Here is a 19,986-nt window from a genome sequence, read left to right on the forward strand (position 1 = left end):
CTTTCTTTCTTTCTTTCTTTCTTTCTTTCTTTCTTTCTTTCTTTCTTCCTTTCTTTCTTCCTTTCTTTCTTTCTTTTTTTTTAAGATTTTATTTATTTATTTGACAGAGAGAGAGACAGTGAGAGAGGGAACACGAGCAGGGGGAGTGGGAGAGGGAGAAATAGGCTTCCTGCGGAGCAGGGGGCCCGATGCAGGGCTTGATCCCATGACCTGAGCTGAAGGCAGATGCTTAACGACTGAGCCATCCAGGCGCCCCTAAAATCGAGAGTTTCAATGTGACTGGTAAAAATGTCTTGGTACAAACCTCTTTGGAACTTACTATTTCCACTTCTCCATCTGTGGATTTTTCTTGTTAACATTTTTCAGCCGAGATCTATTTTCCTGGTAAGTTGTCAATTGCAGTTCTAATTTCTTCAGAGTTATTTAAAAGTGATTTTTGACTTCCAGAGCTCCATAGCACTTGACAAGGGGTAGTAAGCTTTTATATTATAAGATCATATTGCCCTGTTCTCCCAGTAATATTACACACTGTCTTTCAGAATCAACCCTTGATAAAACTGAGTAGTAGGCAAAATTTTTTAGTCTTTCTCTACCACCTAATAGGCACTCAAATCCCTTAGACTCTCTTCCCTAATGTCTTAGTAACATCCCTACACCTCTACCAGTGACATAGTTGAAACTACACTGTTTTGGATTTCATCTTCTTTAGTGTGTAAAGACTCAATCACTAAAATAACATACCAATCCGTATGCAAGAAAGAAATGGAGATTGTCTTTTCAGCCCAGAAATCTATTAATATTTGTTGTCCGATCGTAGGGACACACTGATCCTGTCTTTGCTGTCTAGGTAACCAAAAACTAAATAGTCAACCAACTAATTTATATTAGTGGTTTCCATGATGGGATTTTAGTTTGGGTTTCAAGGGATTATGGGATTGGGTAGGATTTTTGGCCATCCCTCAAAGTGTAGCATGTAGTCATCCATCTGTTGTACAGGTTGAACTTGGTGAGACAGGATAAGAACTTAGAAGTCATGTTTTATTAATGGAGTCTGAAGACTGCTTGGGTTGACATCCTAACTCTGCCAAAAATTAATTCTGTGACCTTGGGAAAGTTATTTACCTCTCCAGTTCCATCAATAAAATAACATTAAAAATAGTATCCACCTCCTAGTGTTGTAATTGGGATTCAATCAGTTAAGATATATAAAGTATTTAGAACAGTGTCCAGCTCACATTATGTTTTGCAAGTGTCTCCTGTTATTTTACTTGTGTATCCAAAGATGGGCATATTACTTGACTCAGAGTGGGTATTGAAATGGTATTTGTTGAATGATTGGAGATGTTCCTGGGGCTAAAGGACTTATTTAGGCATTTTTGTGTTAACCGTTCTGAACTAATACATTTCAGCCTATCATTCATTTCTTGATTTCAGATCTAGCCCACACTCCACATCTGCTATCCTCATTTCATCAAAACCACTGTTAATCCTTCAGACATAGCATCTCTGTCCATTCTGCGGTAACTATGCCTGGGTCTCAACTTGCATTAAGCTTTGGTATAACCCTTTTTAATAACTCAATTTCTAAGATGATCCAATTTAAAGATGTTATTCTTTTTTCTTTTTAGATCAATTTGTTCACATATTAGGGATTTAGATTATTTTATCAATATTATAACTAAGCATTTTGAAGTGTCGCGGAATTTTATAGTATAACAGTCAAGCTTAAAATTATGATGAAGGCTTCTGACATCACAGCCAAATTATTATGCAGATTCCTGTCCTGTTAGCTCAAGATGCTAGTTTATTTGCATATTATTGCTTGACCCTGATATCGTGGCCGATTAATTTGTATATCCTTATCTAATTGGCTCAAATAAGTTTTTGCCACTTTATTTGTTGGCTCAGCTCCCAGCCTAGTAGCTTTTAGCTCCAATCACTTGAGTTCAGAGTGGTTTTCTTTGTCATGCTTTCAGCACCGATGGAAGGACAAATAAGAGTGGTGGTCATGAATGTATAAAGGAACAATCTGCTTTTGTCTTGTAGTAGGAGACTGCAGAAGACATAATTTAGACATGTGGACAAGTTTTTTCTCAAGAAAGAAGATACTGGGCTGACAAAACAAATAGAACTTCTTATTTAAGGAAATGCTGGGCAAAGGATGTATTCTACATCACTGACCAGAAAAAAGTTCTAACTTAGAATTAGGCTGACCTGGACCTCAGCTAAAATAATGATGTAACATTGAAGCTTCTAAGTAGAGTTCTTCTTACATTTTTTTTCTTGTGATATAGTTGACATAACATTGTTTAAGTTTAAGGTATGCGACATGCTGATTTAATACATTTGTATATTGCAATATGATTTCCTCCCAGGCTTCAGCTAACACTCTATACACTTTCTATACGGTATTGTTTTCAAATTTAAGATGCATAAGAATAACATGGAGGACTTTTAAAATACAATTTCTAGGTTCCCACCCCCTTTATATTCAGTTATAGTTTGGTCTAAGGTAGTCCCTGAAATCTTAAATTTTAACATGTACAATGGCGTGATTCTCGTGTAGGTAGGCTACCCTATTTTTATGTGATGTGTTATTCTATCTACCTACTACCTGTACCTGAAAGAATGCTCTGCCCCTGCTCATTCGTGGTTTCTATGTGGAGTCTAGTGTTTCACTGAGGTTTGGGTGAGTTGCTTTTTCCTAGGTGACTTCAAATATTTAAATTGGCTCTATTTTCCAAATTCTATTTCTAGAACAGGAGAAATGAGAAGACATACCTATGAACAATTTAAAAATTGTATCTTAACAGTGTATATATATGTATGTATGTATGTGTGTGTGTATGTATGGAGGGTTGGGTGGGGTAGGCAAGGTAAATCTTAACGGGCTTAGGTCTCAGTTGGCTCAACCACACCCTGGCAGTCCGCTGCATAGGGATGGTGACTCCTCTACCACCATGAGTCCCCTTTCTTCCTCATCTCCCGTAAGTATTGCTGCAATTTGTGAATTTCAGTGCCCTTTTTCTTGAGGGACATAGATGCTTTTGGGGGAGGGGGAGGGAGCGCTCCCACAGCCATACCCTTTGCTTTGCACAGTGTACGTTCCATAGTGATTAGACAGGACTGGGGGTCACCAGGAAGAAGACTAGGGGTGGGGCCTGGGGTAGAAAGTGAAAAGGAGAAAGATGATGAGGTAGAACACTTTCAACTACATTTCCTCCAGCCATCCCTCAGGACGTCTGACCTGATCCCATCTCATGGCCACCTCTCTAGCTCCTTGACTTTCAGGAGACTACTGGAATTGGTGTTTATGATGTCAGTCCTGCATCTATATTTTCCCAACACCTTCTTGTTGGCATGCTTGATGTGCTTTTGTTGTTCTCTTCACAATTGAGGTGACTACAACCCATATCAAAGAGGCAGGATGGACAAACTTCTTACTCTTGCCTATTTGCCATGGTTCCTGGCTGTACAAACCACTTGGAAAAATTTCAAAAGGACCATGTGCCAGCCGCAGGGAAAGAGGGAAATGGAATGGTCTTTGAGACATTCTGCATTGGGAATCCGAGTCTGGGCTTTAGTCCCAACTCTACCATCTACAAGCTATTGACTTTGAATGTCAGTAATGTCAAAAGCAATTGCCAGCATTGAACACCTTCTTTGTGTCAGCATGGAGCAAGATGACTTATGTACGTTATCTGATGCCTCTAAGTTTCAATTTTCTGAGAATATTATGTTCAGAAATTACCTCACAGGTCTATTATGAGAACCACATGAAAAAACCAAGTTAGAAAAGGATTTCTAAACTAGAAAGTCTTCTATAAATATGTTATAATGACTTGAGTTAAAATTTTTCCTTTCAGATTTCAGTTGAAAAGTTTCAACCTAAATGAAATTTAAAAGCTTCTACTTTCTTCCACTGTAGACATGTGAACAGTCCAGTCAAGTCTGTCCTTATAAGAAAGGTTGGAATTGGTATGATTTGCTATATGGGTAGATGATAGAGGCAAAATCTTGGTGCAATTGACACAGTAGAAAAGAAACCCTGCAGTAGAGTAATAAGAAAAATTATTTAAAGTTTTTTCCACTTTTTTCAGTATTGTTTAATTCAGTACCTTGTCTTAATTCACTCTTTGGTCTGTGTAAAACGTAGGTCTACTGATCTCATTTTTGCCTTAACTGACCAGCCAATCCTATAAAACCTTTCTTTTTTCCCATTCAATCAAGAATTGGTTAAACTGTTCATTTGTTGCTTTCACATTTTCTGTATTTAGCCCAAGATTTCATAAAGTAACAGAAATAGTTACAAGAATATTCAGTGAGCACTTAGGTGTGCCAGATCCTATGCTTTATTTCTCACAGCACCTTTATTAAAAAAAATCCTCTTATTACTCCCACTTCATAGATAATGCAACTACAGCTCAGAAAGCTAAATAACTTGTCGAGTGTTAAACTGCCAGTAGTGGTAGAGTGGGATTCAAACCCTAGTAAACAACCCACTTTGGTCCCAATTAGCCCAATTAACTAGCCATGTCCAGCAAATGTAGTTAAACATTTGAATTACCTGGGATGATCTCATTATATAATTTTGGTCTCCTCAGACATAGGTCAAATTACTTTGAGATAGACCATCTAAGTGTTTAAAGTTATTTTAATGGTAAGTAGGTTAAACAAATTTGAAATGCAAGACTTGTTTTTCCAGGCCATAGCTCCTTTGTAAATAATTCATTATTCATTCAGCAGCTACGTTCGGTGTTACCAGTCAGGGCATTGTGGGAGATAGAAATACAGAGCACAGTCTAGTGAGAGAGAAGCGTCCTGTTTGAAGGGTGTAAACAGACTGCTGTTGGCATTTAAAAAAGGGAAAGATGTGTCCTATCGGGGGTGGATCAGAAAAGACTTCCTAAAGTCCCTCCATCCAAAATGTTCTTTCCCGCAGACACCCGATGGCTCATTTCCTCATCTCTTCCAGGTTATGGCTCAAATGTTACCTACTTATCAGGCTTTCTCTGACAACCCCACTTAAAACTACTCCCCAGTATTCTTATCCTACTTCCCTGCTTTGCTTTTTCCATAGCACTTATCACCTATTGGCATATTACATGCTTACTTATTGGTACTCTCTCTCCCTAAATTAAAATGCAAGTTGTACAAGGGCAGGGCCTTTTGGCTGTTTTGACCAGTGAGGTAAATCTAGTCTAAGAACAATGCCTAATACAAAGTAGGGAAACACTATATGTTTGTTCAACAGATGGAGAAAATAAGACTTAAGCTTGGCCTGAATAATGGATAGCATTTAGCTGGGCATCGTTGGAAGGAAGAATTCCAGGTGAAGGAAATGATTTAAGCAAAGAATGGAGGCAGCAAATTACATAGTCTGTTTGAAGAGCTGTGTGCAGGTCAATTTGGTTAAAATACAGAAATGCAGTGGGACATCGTCTGGCGGGATCTATGTTATGTAGACCTGAGTGATTACATAATTTCATAGGCAGACGGAGCCCTTAAGATTAGGAGTCTTGAAATCTCCTTATTTAATATTTAGTAATTAAACAATCATTCCAGGTAATTCAAATGTAGGTAGGGGAGACCCAAGGTGTGTGGATCCTGAAGCTAATATAATTTTAGACCCTGGCGAAACAGCCCACTTTGATTCAATTAACTAGCCATTTTAGCAAATGTAGTTTGACATTTGAAAAAAAGAACATAAAGAAGAAAAAAATACATAGAAAAAGATGAATGCTAAAGTAGAAATGACCTCTGGCCTTGCCTCTTTTATGTAACTGCTGAGTTAGAGCAGTGCGTGGTAGGAGTCCTCCCAGCAGCCCTTCCTTCCCCCGGTAGCCACTAATAACCTAATTACACATGGAAGTGATTACAGGCTACATAAATATATTCTGCCAGACCCAACTTTCCTTAACGAAATCTCAGAAGTGCTTGTAGCCACTCAGATGCTGCTGAACAAGAAGAGATGGATGATGGCAGTGAAGTTGGAGACCCAGACTATGACTGGCAAATTGTGGCTGAAATATCAGTGATCATGGAAACTCATTTCTAGGACCTTGGAAGAAGACAGAACAAATGAGGGACCCTGAAGTTTTATTGGCTTCCTGGTTAAGCTGCCTCTGGAACTCTGTTAAAGGGAATACAATGAACTGGAAGGAAGATTAGGGGAGTTCTGTATATAGGTGATAAGGTGACGGTTGGCATGGGAGTTGGGAGAGGAGCATGTGAGGCAGGATACAAAGACACCATGGCCATTGAACCACAGGAAAGAAAGGTCAAAGGTGTCTGAAGTCTTACCTCAGGATACTAAGTAGTATCTGGGAGTGAACTGTTCTTAAAGCTGAGAATTTCTCTGTACATTAAGTGCTCTTTTGTTTTAGGTTTGAATACCCTACATTTATTAGATTACCAATGCTCAAATGATCACATCTTTGGCCAGTGAGAGTGTCTTTGGGGTGGCTTCCAGGTCTTCTGACATGACCTTTGTATTTTTTGGTAGCTTCCTTTCTTTCTGGTTAGATGAGATGTTCTAGGCTTATGTACTTGCTGTGCCCTACCTGGAACCTACCATTTCTCCAATAAGCACCAGGTTCTTTTAGTGAGAAACTGTGTTTTCAAGCCGTATCTGGTGCTAGGGATGCTCAGGCCACTGGCTCAATTTTTGTTTCTAGGCCTTGTCAGTGGACAGAATCCAAAAAGGTATATGTGTATGTATACATGTGCAGGTCAATTTGGTTAAAATACAGAAATGCAGTGTATATATATACATACACACATATATTTTGCATCTTATGCCCAGTAGATTTTTTTTTACATTTCTAGAAGAAACTGCTCACTGTTTTAAATTCGCTCTATCATCCTTTAAGCAATGAAAGCGGTAAGCTTTTAAATGGGGTCTTTGTGACATGAATTAGTGCAGCTTCCCCAGGCAACTTATTTATAAAGAGAAATAAACTTAAATACCAGAAGAATTTGGTTGACAAATTAGTAGTTCAGTAAGTGGAAACTCAGCTTTAGCATTTTTGAGCTGTTAGGCTTTAGAATATAAAATGACCATGCTGCATTAGAATGACCTTTCTGAAGTTTGCAATGTTTTTATTAGAGAAAGCACTGAATAGCCAGTAATGTTGGTTTTAATTCCACAGCCACAATGACAACTATAGTTTATTTATGATGACCTTGTGGCATATAAAGAAAATTTCTCATGCTTTAATGATTTACTATAAAATTGAAAATATAATTATACAGAAGAGAAAATTTTAAAAAATCCTATTCAATTGTGAAAATCCTTCAGCTGACTTTGCTTTTGAGGAAAAGTATACTTAAAAAAAAAAAAACTAAGTTTGGGTTATATAGAACTTAAGATCCAAAAGTCTCCTCCATCCCCAACATAAACTGTAGATATCAATGCATAACTTTGGTGATTCACCCTCAAATAGATTTTGTTTACTTATATTTGAAATGCACCTTTAATTTAACAGTATTACTAAAAACTGTTAAATATCTAATAAAGAAGTCTTAGTGATAACACTATTTTCATGTCATGGGTAAATTTTGGTTAAAAAAAAACCCCACAAAAAACTCAAAATGGTCATAGGCATTGCCTTTTACAAGAGAAGCAAAAGAAAAAAAAATTCAGCTTTCAGTGCTGTAGAACTAATGATTTCTACTCTGGGTATGAAACAGGAAAATAGATTTCCTCTTTTATGTTAATTCCAATAAATTGAGAGCGGCTTCTGGAGCACTGTGTTGGGATGGATTCTGAGACTGCTTCCAGTCTCCGTGGGAAGGAAGCTGTGATCAATAAGGAATGGGGAGTTGCAGCATGTGTGCGATGCATTTGGTATCCACGATGAAACAGCATTTTAAAAAACCCAGTAAACATCGCAGTCTTACCAGATAAGCCACCCACGTCCATCTTCTTCAGGTTCTTTGCCTCCAGAATGACAACAGTCAGCTTGCCGGCAGTCGGTACGTAGCGAAGGGAGAAGCAAATATCACCCAATTTCTCTTGCTGTGAAAACCAATAAGAAACTATAGGTAACTTTTCGAATAAAGGTGAATATAGTTTTTACAGATACACTGCAAATTCCTCAGGAAGAGGATTAAAATTTCACAATTAGAATGTGAAAGCTCTTAGGTTCATTGGTGTTTACCCAGTGGTCTTTCATTGACTGATGTATGAAGAGTGATTGTAACCCATTTCGGTTTTAAATAGCTCATCTATACTTAATCATTAATCAAAATATATCCATAATTCAACAGTTCAGGAAACGAGACCGAGATGACTTTTTTAGAAACTCTACTCTGAATAGCACTGCAACGTTCTTGGCAAAATTTCATAACTTTATCAAATAGCTTTGAAAAGAGCCTAACCCTCCTTTAGTAGAATCAACCTACCTAAATTTTTGTCTTTTTACATTTCAAATAAGATTATGACTAATACTTCATATTTAGATTTTTGGGAGAAGGACTTGTATTTGCATTAGATTGAATTTTTTAAATAATTTTTTTAAGATTCAGCTCTTTTATTTACTTTTAAGTAAGCTCTACACCCAACGTGGGGCTTGAACTCACAACCCTGAGATCAAGAGGCGCATGCTCTACCAGCTGAGCTGGCTGGGTGCCCCGGACTGAATTGTTAATGAGAAATTCTGAATCCTTAGTAGCCAAAAGGCAACAAGAAGTCTTTGCCATTTCAGTTTTACTCAAGTGAGATCCAACTTTTTCCCCTTATTCTAATATTTGTACAAATCTAAGCAGTAGGTTGGAAAATTGAAATATACAGTAATACAGCACATGTCCTAGCCCCTCCCGTTGTTTCACGGGTTTCCTATTTCAGGCCCAAGGAACATTCACCAATCCTGTATCTCTGGCATTTCTGAACATTTCATTCAGAGTTTAAAATTAATGTATAGAGACCTTTGACTTTTCTTCAGAAAGAACCATGGGTTCTCATACCTTAAGCGTCTTAATTTTTAGGATAACTAATTAAGAACCATGGTATTGTTTAACATGAGGAGAATTTGAATTCACATAAGCATGAGAGTGGGTGGGAGGCTGGTGGTATCTAGGTGGCTTTCTGATACAGGGAATTAGGGATGTGGCAAATTAGGGTTTATTTCTTAGGACATGCTCTCCCCTCACCCCCCAAAGTGAATTCTGATTCCAAAGATGATGGTTGTGTCAGACTTCCGCAGATAGGCTCAAGGTAAGAATAAGGTACAGAAAGCCTTCTCATGTTATGTTCTTATTAGAACTGTATTTGGCCTTATCTATAACTTCATGTATGTGTTAAATCAGCCTGAGTCTCCAGTGTGGAGATACTTGCCTAGATGTAATTGAACAATTTAAGGAAATACAATTCTTTTTACTGGGTACTGGTTCTAGCCATCTATAAAGGAAACAGTATGGGGCCCCTGGGTGGTGCTGTTGGTTAAGTGTCTGACTCTTGGTTTCGGCTCAGGTTGTGATCTCAGGGTCATGTGGTCCAGCCCCCTGCAGGGCTCCAAGCTCAGTGGGGAGTCTGCTTGGCACTCTCTCCCCCCGCTTCTGCCCCTCCACCACCCCACATGTGCGCGTGCCTGTTCTCTCTCAAATAAATCTTTTTTTAAAAAAATGGGTGTCTACTTGTTTTGATTTATCTATAGGTGAGAAGTAATCATTCTGTGTGTGTGTTGGTGGGGGGAGAGGGAGAGGTACAGATTTTCTGCTTAAGTAATGCTTTATTGAAAACATCACCATACGTGTTTATAACCCCCAGTTCTTTGATTCCTTGAGTCTTCCTAGCATCTTATCCGTATATCTCTTATGTCACTAAAGACTCCTATTTTTGTTTTATTGTGCACATGTCTCCATTTTCCAACATGACTCCTTGAAGCCTGGTCCTTGGCTGATTTATCACTTTCCATGCATCCTCAAAAAGTAAATAAATGAAAATTTTGGATAATATCCCTATCTTGAACTATCTAGGTCCTATCTCCCTTCCTTTAGTGTAGATAACAGTTACTTCTAATGTACTCAATTCACGCAAAGTGCCTACTTACCCCCTAGGAATTTGCACATGAGGAGAATCTAGTAGAATACATTCCTTTTCATAGTCTTTGAAAATACACAATGGGAATCAAGATCATAGAAATTAATAAAAGTGTGGACAGATTCATCTGAACCTTATAAATGTAAGTGAACAAAATTGCAGTTCAAGAATATTCACTGGGAGGAGGGTTCTTTTTGCAGGATTCTGTCTTTTTGCCACAATACCCTCCCTGGAGAACTCACTCTGTTGCAGAACCGGGTTACTCTAACTGTTCTAGTTAGGCATTTTAGATGACCTCTTTTAAATGGCCCCTCTCAATTGCCCACTGTCTAAATCTATAATTTAGGGCATCTCAATTGTTTTAAAGAAACATCATAACTTTCTTCTAATACTTTTTTATTATTCAATCCTGTGATATATAGGGAATTTTTGAGATATTGCATAATCTCTAGCTTCAGAAGGGTACAGTTATAGAGTTTGAACCTATAATGCCTCAGGTAGGAGAAATATGTGAAATTACCTGTAATTATAAAGCTATGGGATGGAGGAAGAATGAGTTGGGGGGGAGGGTGAATCGAAATGGATGTTTTAGGAGAAAGAAAAATATGGAAGAGTGCTTATTAACACCATTTTCAGATTTATATTTATTTATATTTAACTCCTTAATTTAGGAACTTGAATGTATAAAATTTCATATGCTTATTAAATTATAACTGATATGCCAAATTAAGCATATCTTTTTATACTAATCAGCTGAAGTAACTTTACAGTGTTTGAAAATCTTATGACTTCTGTATCTGTAAGCCATTTGAAAGCTAGTCACTATTCTGGAATTTGTGTTCTTTATGGCATCAAGCAGATAGAAACTCATTCTCTAGAAGAAGGCAAATATCCAATTCATATGAACCTTTATCTTAGTTATATTTTTTGAGTTGTCACTATGTGAGATATAAGTATATGCTTTTTCTAATTCTTTAAAAAAACAGCTTTAGTAATTTTCTAAAACAAAATTTCAGAATTGGGACAACTTCTGTTACCTGCTGGTTTGACTCTTGATTAGATTTAGGACATTTCCAAATAGGATTGCAATGTGTTTTTCATATGTGGTGAATGAGGTGGGAACCTGAAGTTCATGTGAAGCAAAGAAGACCTAGGATGTGCATCATGGGGAGGCTGTGAAGCCACCCTCAGAAGTACATGCCTGGTGCTTCTGCTGACCCCTCCTGAAGATGGGTTCTATTTGGCCACAGCTGAAACAAGGCTTAGGTCTGAGGCTTACTTCGTAAGTGTGCGTTCTTACTTCAGGATCTTAGATTGAGGGGCTCATACTAGTATGAGTTGTGGGACAACAAGTAGTTTCTTTTCCTCTATGAAATCTTTACTGAACTTCTATGATTAGATGGAGATGTACTCTTGTTCTGGGAGTCTTGTTCTCGCATACGAAAGTTTTACTCTATCTCTTGTCACTTACACAGAAGAATTGGAATTGTATGAGAGTTTTATGGACAGTTTCACATCAATCTCTTATTTCATAATTTTCACATGCCAAGCGTTTTTATATATCACTTTAAAGTTGGAGAAACCAAGATTTCTACATTAAAAAAGAGCTTTCTTTAGTGGGGTTATGGTGATGGGAAACAGCGGTGGTTCTTGGAAAACTTACAACATAGAAAGATGATCCTCCAATCTATATCTCAGCTCCTTACTTCTCCTTGACAATTCCGTCTTGTTTTCCCTACAACAGCCCTGTGAAGTAGGTACTGTTTTTCTCCTTTTACACATGAAGAGTTTGAGACTCAGAGGTTACATATGGTTACATAGCATCTCGGTGTGGACCTCTGCAAGGTCCTTTGACTCAAAATAATGAATTTTCTTTACTATCAGACCACCATCTGGAATGACAAACCAATACTCCAGCTGACCACCCACTTAGAGAGTCCGCTCTCACTTTACATTCATACTGTCTAACTAAATGGATGTTTATCACCAAATCTTCCCCTTGTCTGTTCTTTCCGACCTCCCTTTCAGTCAGGATCACTAAGTAATCGGTTTCCAGTGACCAACGTTCCTTCTGTTTTCCTTTAGTCCTTCAGCCCACAAGTCTTGACATTTCTTTCTTTGTCAGTGTCTCTCAAATTTTTAAAATTTTTTTTAAATTTTACTTAATTTTCCCCTGTCCTTATCAACATGTCCTCTACCCTCCTCTCTTCTCCCTCCAATATGACCTCCAACTCTACTGTGATGTTTGCCACTGTCACCATCACTATCACCACCGCCATCCCTTCTGCCTTCATTCTGTTTGAGATCAAGCTCTAAACACTTCTGTCATCTTTTTCCTGCAGCAGTCTGATGAACGATCTCACGAATCATAGTCTCTCCAAAGTCCAGTGTAGACTGTATACATACTAAAGCCAGGCTAATCTTTGGAAGTCTAAACCCATTTTCCTGACTTTGAAGAAACTCTGTACTTTGTCTCTGCCCTATATAAATAGTCTTCTTCTACTTTACTATCTGTTCAACCTTCAGAATATATGTTGAATCTGACCTCACCTCCCTACTTAAAGGCCTTCACTCTAGTACAGGTATGGAGACCAACCCTGCTGATTTGCAAAAGACTATTGGTTTTAGCCCTAAACATCCTGTATGCCCTGAGAAACCTCAGTCCCAGGCAAACTGTAATGATGCATAACGTTAAGCCCAAGTTCTCATTGTTGACCTAGACCTCTACAGTGACCTCCTAATAGCCTCTCTGCTTCCACTCTTGCTCCTTTTTAGACTCTTTCTCACATACCAGGCAGAGGGGTCCTTTTTAAAATGGAAATCTGATCATGAGACAGTCCTACTTAAAGCCCTTCCATGCCTTCCCATTTGACTTCGAATGATCTGTATTCTTTAAACAAAAAAACCTATGTGGTCTGACCCTTTACCTACTACTGTGCTCCTGATCTTTCTCTTTTCAAGACATGCCAGGCACACTTCTACCTCAGGGCCTTTGCCTTGGCTGTTCCTTCTGTCTGCAATATTCTTCCCCCAGATACTGTGATGGATTGTCCCATTAGTAATTTTTTTTTTAAATTTTTGAGAACGTTTTATTGAGTTAGAAATTACATACAACAAAATTCACCCTAAGCATATGGTTCAATGAGTTTCAGCAAATGCATGCAGTCATGAATTACTAACAAAACCAGGATATAGAACATTTTTAAAATTGTTTTTAGCTTTCTTCTCATATGTCACTTCTTTAGAGTTTTTATATGGTCATCCTATCTCAGGTCCTGTCAGCTTCTAAACATATACACTACTTGTCCCTTTGCCCTGCTTCTTTTTCATTCTAGCACATATTACTTAAAATTCTGTTAAGTTTGTTTAGGTTTTCCCCACTAGAATATCAGGTCTATAAGAGAAGAGAAATGTTTTTCCCATTGCTGTGTTCTAAGCCCTAGAATAGTGGCTGGCACAGTGTCAGGGTCCATCTATGCCTCTTGAATGAATAAATGTAGATTGCCTTCTATCAAATACAGTCAGATTGGTCCCCATGTTATCCTCTATTGTTACAGGTCAAGGTCTCCAAGAAGCCGACTCAGAGATGTGCAAGCAGGAGGTTTATTGTGGTGTGTCCTTTAGATCAGCACCTATGCGAGAGTGCAGGGAGCAGAACTGCACAGGCACAGAAGTTGGGCTGTGATGTAGTCCTATCAGAGGCCTCAGCCAATCCTAGGAGGAGCTCTGGAGCTGGGACAGCTCTTCAGATAGGTTATGAATTCTTAAAAGGGGTGAAATTTTTATGCTCCTGAATTTACCAGTCATTGGATGTGGGCTGTCCCCACATCTTGGACCAGGGCTCTCTTCTGCTGAGGGTGATGCTGAGAAGGAGGATCGCAGTTATGGGCCAACAGCCATCAACACTCTAGGCAGCCAGTGGAATAAATACCTTGTTCATAATGATGGTACAAGATTGGTGTGTATGGGAGGCAGTTCATCAAAGCAATTACTATATTTCCATGAGTTCTCTTCCTTTTCACCACCAAATTTTTGCATAGTCAGGAAATCCATCTGCAAATGTCTTTAGTCCTTTCTACCTAATAAAATTACCCCGACCTGTAAGACTTAGTCCAAGTTCATATCTTTAACGAAGTACCCCCTTACTATTCTAGCTCATGTATATTTCTGCTAGTGATTGCTTTATAGCCATCAGCATAGTGCCTCACGATGATTTATTTTTCCCCTCTATTTATTTCATATGTGAGTTTCTGTCATCCTAAACTCCAGAGGAACAGGGATTATACTTTATAAGCCCTTATTATGTGCCTTTTTAGGTAGTATAAATAACTGTTGATTGTTTTGAAATGAGTGCCTCACCAACTGTTAGCTTTGTAAACATCATGGACACTAGTACTTTATGAACGGTATATCCAGTTTAATCAATGAGTCAACTAATGAATATATTTGGAGCTCCTCCTTTGTGCCTAGTGCTGTAGACTTGGCCATGTTAGCCCTTTCGGAGAACTAGAAATGAAAACGTTTCTGGAAATGTAGTTTTTACAAGATAATTTCAAACCCTATAGAGTTGCAGCTGACAGATGAGTGCTTTTGCTGGTGTGATTATCTCATGAAGGGGCCTTATTACTATTAGGAATTTCAGCTTTATGTATAATTTATTTTAGTCAATTGCCTTGATCACTAGGTGGAAATTGCCAGTTAGTGTAACAAAGTTCCAACTGTGAGATTCAGAGAAATTAACCTGCTCTTTTAGAGTATGGACTGACAATCAGAAAGAACCTTTGTTCTGAGCAGCTTGATAATTCTGTTATTTTTTTGAAGCAGCCACTGAATATAGTAGACACAAATTAATGATTTAATAGACAACTACAGCAATGCTTTTCCTTTTTGAAAAGCATTACATATAGATATTAGAACAGAGGTCATCTCCAATGGATAAATAAAAAGCTTGATTCAAAATGAATATTTATTTGATGGCTTCTACCATCCATCATTTTATGTGTGAAAAGAGGGGTTCATTTTTGTGACCTTTGCAAATGGAGCTAAGTTCACAAGCTTGTTGGAAATGCTGTACTTTTGAATGAGTTTTAAAAAGGTACCTGAATTGACTTAATGCTGTGACATTTTACAAGGACGTATTCTATTTATGTTAATCCTAAGATTTTTTCCATGTGTCAAATTGGTGATAGTTTCTCCAAGTAGAGGGTTTTTCTCTGAGGTTGGGAGTCTATTTAAAATTTGACAAATAAAAAAATGGCAGTCCAAAGATCTCAAAATGAAAATCCAGATGATTTGCATATTCTTCATTTATAAAAATACTAGGACATTTTCCAGTTATAAAAGGGATAATGTCAAGTTTCTCATCTTAATAAGAGTAGCTTTAAATATATCCTTTCAGCGGTAGTAGCTTTCAAATTCATTTTATTCCCACAACTATACTCATACCACTGAACTATCTGCCAAATCAGTATTTACATCTAATGGTCCAGATGGTCACAGTATGAAGTGATGCTGTGAATGTATTGAGGCTCAAAAGACTGAATCTGGCCTAATGTACAAATACACAGTAAATTGCTCAGGTGAATGAGACAGTATTTTATGTCTTTGAATACTTTATGAGGATACTATATAACCTATTAACTCTGGATTCATTTAATTATTCATTTCTTATTTAAAAAAATAGGTTCTACCATAAGACTCTTCTAGTCCAGGCTCCACAGATACTTAAGATGAGTAAGAGGACTTTACAAAGTTCTGCAAGTAGTGGAGTGATAGATTTAGATGGAGAATAATAATATAGTGCAACTGTACAACTGTACCATAGAGAAGGCGCCAATGCTATGGGAGCAAAGAGGAGAAGGTTGGAACTTTCTAGGGTCTAGTGACAGAACTAAGGAGGGGAAGACTTTAATTAGAGATTTTTCGCCCTGATAATCATCATCAATTTCTCTGGCCACGCCAAATGCACATTCTTTATAAAATTGATGTGTCTGCCATGCAAATCTAGCTTTATTTTTTTAAATTTTTTATTGTTATGTTAATCACCTCAAATCTAGCTTTAAAACAAGTTGTCTAACTCTCCCCTTTCAATCAGAGCTAGTATGTATTGGGGGGGGTAATAAGTAAATGTCTTGGGGTAGCCAGTGCCTGAGCTGAGATATGAAGGTCAACAGGAAGAATCAATGTGAACCATGTGAAGAAGAGGGCTTAAAAACGTTCTAGACACAAGGATGCACCTGCAAAGTCCTGCAACCGCTTAAACCAAGTTACTCTTTTTTTTTTTTTTAAGATTTTATTTATTTGACAGGGATCAAGAGCGAGAGCAAGAGAGAGAGAGAGAGAGAGAGAGAGAGAGAGAGAGAACACAAGCAGGGGGAGTGGGAGAGGGAGAAGCAGGCTTCCCGCTGAGCAGGGAGCCCGATGTGGAACTTGATCCCAGGACCCTGGGAACATGACCTGAGCTGAAGGCAGTTACTTAACAACTGAGCCACCCAGGCGCCCCTCAAGTTACTCTTCTACAAATGTAAAATTCATACAATTAAAGACGGATATCTGCTTTATGATTTAGATCTTCAAAACTTCCTCTTAATATATTTATTTTCAATAGGAGATACACTTTACACTTGTAGTCCTATTAGATATAACAGAGACATAGGTATTCGGACATGATCAAAATAAGAATGATGAAAGTAGAAAGTCAAAATGCCTATTAAAAATAAGTAACAGCAAAGTACACTACAGAACAGTGAAAAGAGCCGTAGACGAAGATATGGGCATTTTCCATTTGTTCATTCAACAGATATTTACTGGACATCTCCTACACAGACACTGGGACACAATAAAGCATACAAAAACCAATGGGCAAAACAAATATAGTAAAGTTATGAGTGCCTGGTGAATATAATAGCAAACACTACTATATTTTAATGAAAGTCCTATTTCAACCACCCTCTTCTCTAGATAGTGTCACATCCCTCCGTTCCTTTTGTGAGCCAAATGTCTTGAGCGAATCAGTGACAGTCACTGTCTCTATTTATTCATGCTTCACTGGTTTTGCTGTCCATTTTATTGAAATGGCTGCTGCTAAGGTTTCAGATGACCTTCATCTTAGTAAGCCATACATGTTTTTTTAACCCAAAGTCTCAGCAGAATCTGTTGACATCCCTCTCTTCCTTGGATTCTGTGATTACAATGCTTTCTTGATTTGTTTATCTGCCTCTCTGGCCACTCAATCTTGGTCTTGGTCTTTCTCAAGCTGTAATCCTAACCCATTTCTTTTCTTCATAAGCTAATAGAGGCATATCTGGAGGTCTTGTGCGTTTGGTTGCAGACTGCCACAATAAAGCAAATATCACAGTCAAGTGAGTCAAATGAATTTTTTGGTTTCCAGTGCATATAGAAGTTTACTATACTGCAGTCTAGTAAGTGTGCAATAGCATCATGTCTAAAAAATGTATGTACCTTAATTCTTCCTAAAAAATGTTATCCATCACCTGAGTGTTCAGCAAATTGTAATCACTGATCATAGAGCGCCATCACAAATAAAATGAAAAAGTTTGAAATATTGCAAGAATTAACCAGAATGTGACAGAGACACGAAGTGAGCAAATGCTGTTGGAAAGATGGCGGCGATAGACTTGTTTCACAAACTTTCAATTTGTAAAAAGCTCAGTAAAGTGAAGTGTAATGAAAGGAATATGCATGTACTATGCCTGTCAATAGCTTTAGTAACAATGTAGAAGTGATTGCCATGTGCCAAGTTTGTATCTTCACTTTACTTTGTCTGAGCTCCAGACTCCTATATCCAACTGCCTACTTGTCATTTCTACATTAGAATATTTCACACACATCTTTGACTCAAATTCCAAAAACTGAATTCATGACCTAGTTTCACAAACCTGGTTCACTCTATTTCAGTAATGGCTATCAGCCTCCAACTAGTTGCTCAAGCCAGAAAACTGGGCATTACCATTGACCACTAACTACTTTAGAGTTCAGATTTTATCTTTTAGAAATTTCTCAAGTGGGTTCACTTGTTTTCATCCTTACCCAATAAATCTCATATTCCAGTATTAGAATCTTTGCCACTCTAATCCAATAATTGGTCATCTAGATTATTCTAGAAGTCTTAGTTGGTCTCCTTAAATTTACTCCTGAAATACAGTAGGCAGAATTACTTTTTAAGTAACAAATCTCAAAATCCTCAGGTAGGTATCCTGTTTCTCTAGGGATAAAGACCCACATTTTTACCATAAGTCATAATATGGGGTCTGGCTCCTGCTTGCTCCTCAGCCTCCCCTCCTGGCCCTTGCCCCGTCTGTGCTCCAGCCACATCAGTCATCTTCATAGGATCAAATATGTCATGTTAACTGTACACTCAGAACCATCACATAAACTGTTCCTTTTGCTTGACACGTTCCGTCCTCTTGTTCTCCCTTTTGTTTAGTTAACTTTTACTCATCTGTCAGACCTCACTTCAATATTTATTTAGAGAAGCCCTCCCTGACTCACCAGACTAAATAGGGCTCTTCTTATATATTCCTTAGTAGTCCTCCAATACTCTTCTTTGAAATATTGATTACAATAGCCCTGTATTATAATTACGTACAGTTAACTGTAATCATGGACAGCAATCAAGTATTTGTGTGATTATTGCATTGTACCTCACTCCCATGAATTTGAGCATCTTTGGATAGTGTCCTTTTATCTATACGCACAACACCTGGCCCATGGTTAGTACATATTTACTGAGTCAAAGAATGAATATATGTTTACCGAACGCTTCACTCTGTCAGAGACGACTAGCTGTTTGTCAGAATCCACTTAGAAGTAGGATTAGTAATCCATTCCACTTTCTGTGGTTTGCCAAAAATGAGCAACACTTAGTCTTGTACTTAATTCTGTTTTCCGAACACTTACCTTATATTTTCAGTATGTCAGTCATGGTGCAAGGTAATGGAAGAAAAGGCTGACTAAAACTTGTTCTTGCCCTTAAGAGACTTATTCTTGGCCAGGAAGAATAGGCATAAAACAGAAGTTCAATGTAAAATGGTAGGTGCCATTATAGAAACGTGTTTTTAGGAAGAACCACTATAGAGAAGGTAGAGGTATTTGTTGTGGTTAATTTTATGTGTGAATTTTGAGTGGAGGGTAGGGGAATATGAATAGAATATAGAATGGAAAGTGAGTCCCAGAATGTTCTTGTTAAAAGATTCTTCATGCTGTTATAGGTTGTGATGCTTGAAATACCACCATTCATACCCTTTTGCTAAAGCTTTAGATCTCTGGGAGTCCTTTAAAATGATAAGAAATACCATTTTGCCCCCTAGTGGATGATATGACAATCCATCATGGTATTAAATTTTAGTGGATAGTTTCTTGGGGTATGGAAGATTTATCTGCATGGAAATGGGCAAAAATGGGGTTGATCTTGATTATCTCTATAATTTGGGATGCTGCTTTATTTAGAAGAGGCATAAGTGGGAATCCAGGTAAATGACCAATTGTATGAGGACACGTGAAGAAAGGACATATGGAAAACAGTTGGGAAGGTATCCAAAGACAAACCTTTACCAAGTTGCCTTGTCCCATTAATGTTCTCCCTATGTTAATTACATGTCCTTGATTTTTCTGGGCCAGGCCCAATTTTTAAGATTCTATTTTCTTGTCCAAATGTGACTTTGAGGTTCTGGGGTAAAGTGGACTCTTTACACTGGTTTCCATAGTTCAAAAAAATATTTTAATCATCTACAGTGAAATGCAGATAGCAAGTAATTCTGAAATATGGACAACATATTTCTGAATAAAAATGCAAAATGACCTCTGCACTTAAAAGGAAACCTTGTAAGGAAATATTACGTAGAAGGTGGGCCATTGATCCTGGAACATTCACTAAAAAAAAAAAAAAACCACCAAAAAACAATGCCAGGTAATCATTGGAAGGC

At 37.8% G+C, this 19,986-nt stretch overlaps 1 protein-coding gene across 5 annotated transcripts in view; it reads right to left on the bottom strand.

Annotated features, from left to right (window-relative positions):
• Positions 1–19,986, bottom strand: part of SYT1 (synaptotagmin 1) — a 522,143-nt gene that overhangs the window by 83,858 nt on the left and 418,299 nt on the right. For all 5 annotated transcript variants that reach the window (XM_025881317.2, XM_025881316.2, XM_073900613.1 and 2 more), the window contains one exon: positions 7,903–8,020. In XM_025881317.2, the coding sequence (XP_025737102.1) occupies positions 7,903–8,020 (118 nt within the window). The remainder of the gene's footprint in view (positions 1–7,902; positions 8,021–19,986) is intronic.

Source organism: Callorhinus ursinus, unplaced genomic scaffold (assembly GCF_003265705.2).
Source record: "Callorhinus ursinus isolate GAN/ISIS: 27379988/994484 unplaced genomic scaffold, GSC_fseal_2.0 scaffold14, whole genome shotgun sequence".
NCBI lineage: Eukaryota > Metazoa > Chordata > Mammalia > Carnivora > Otariidae > Callorhinus > Callorhinus ursinus.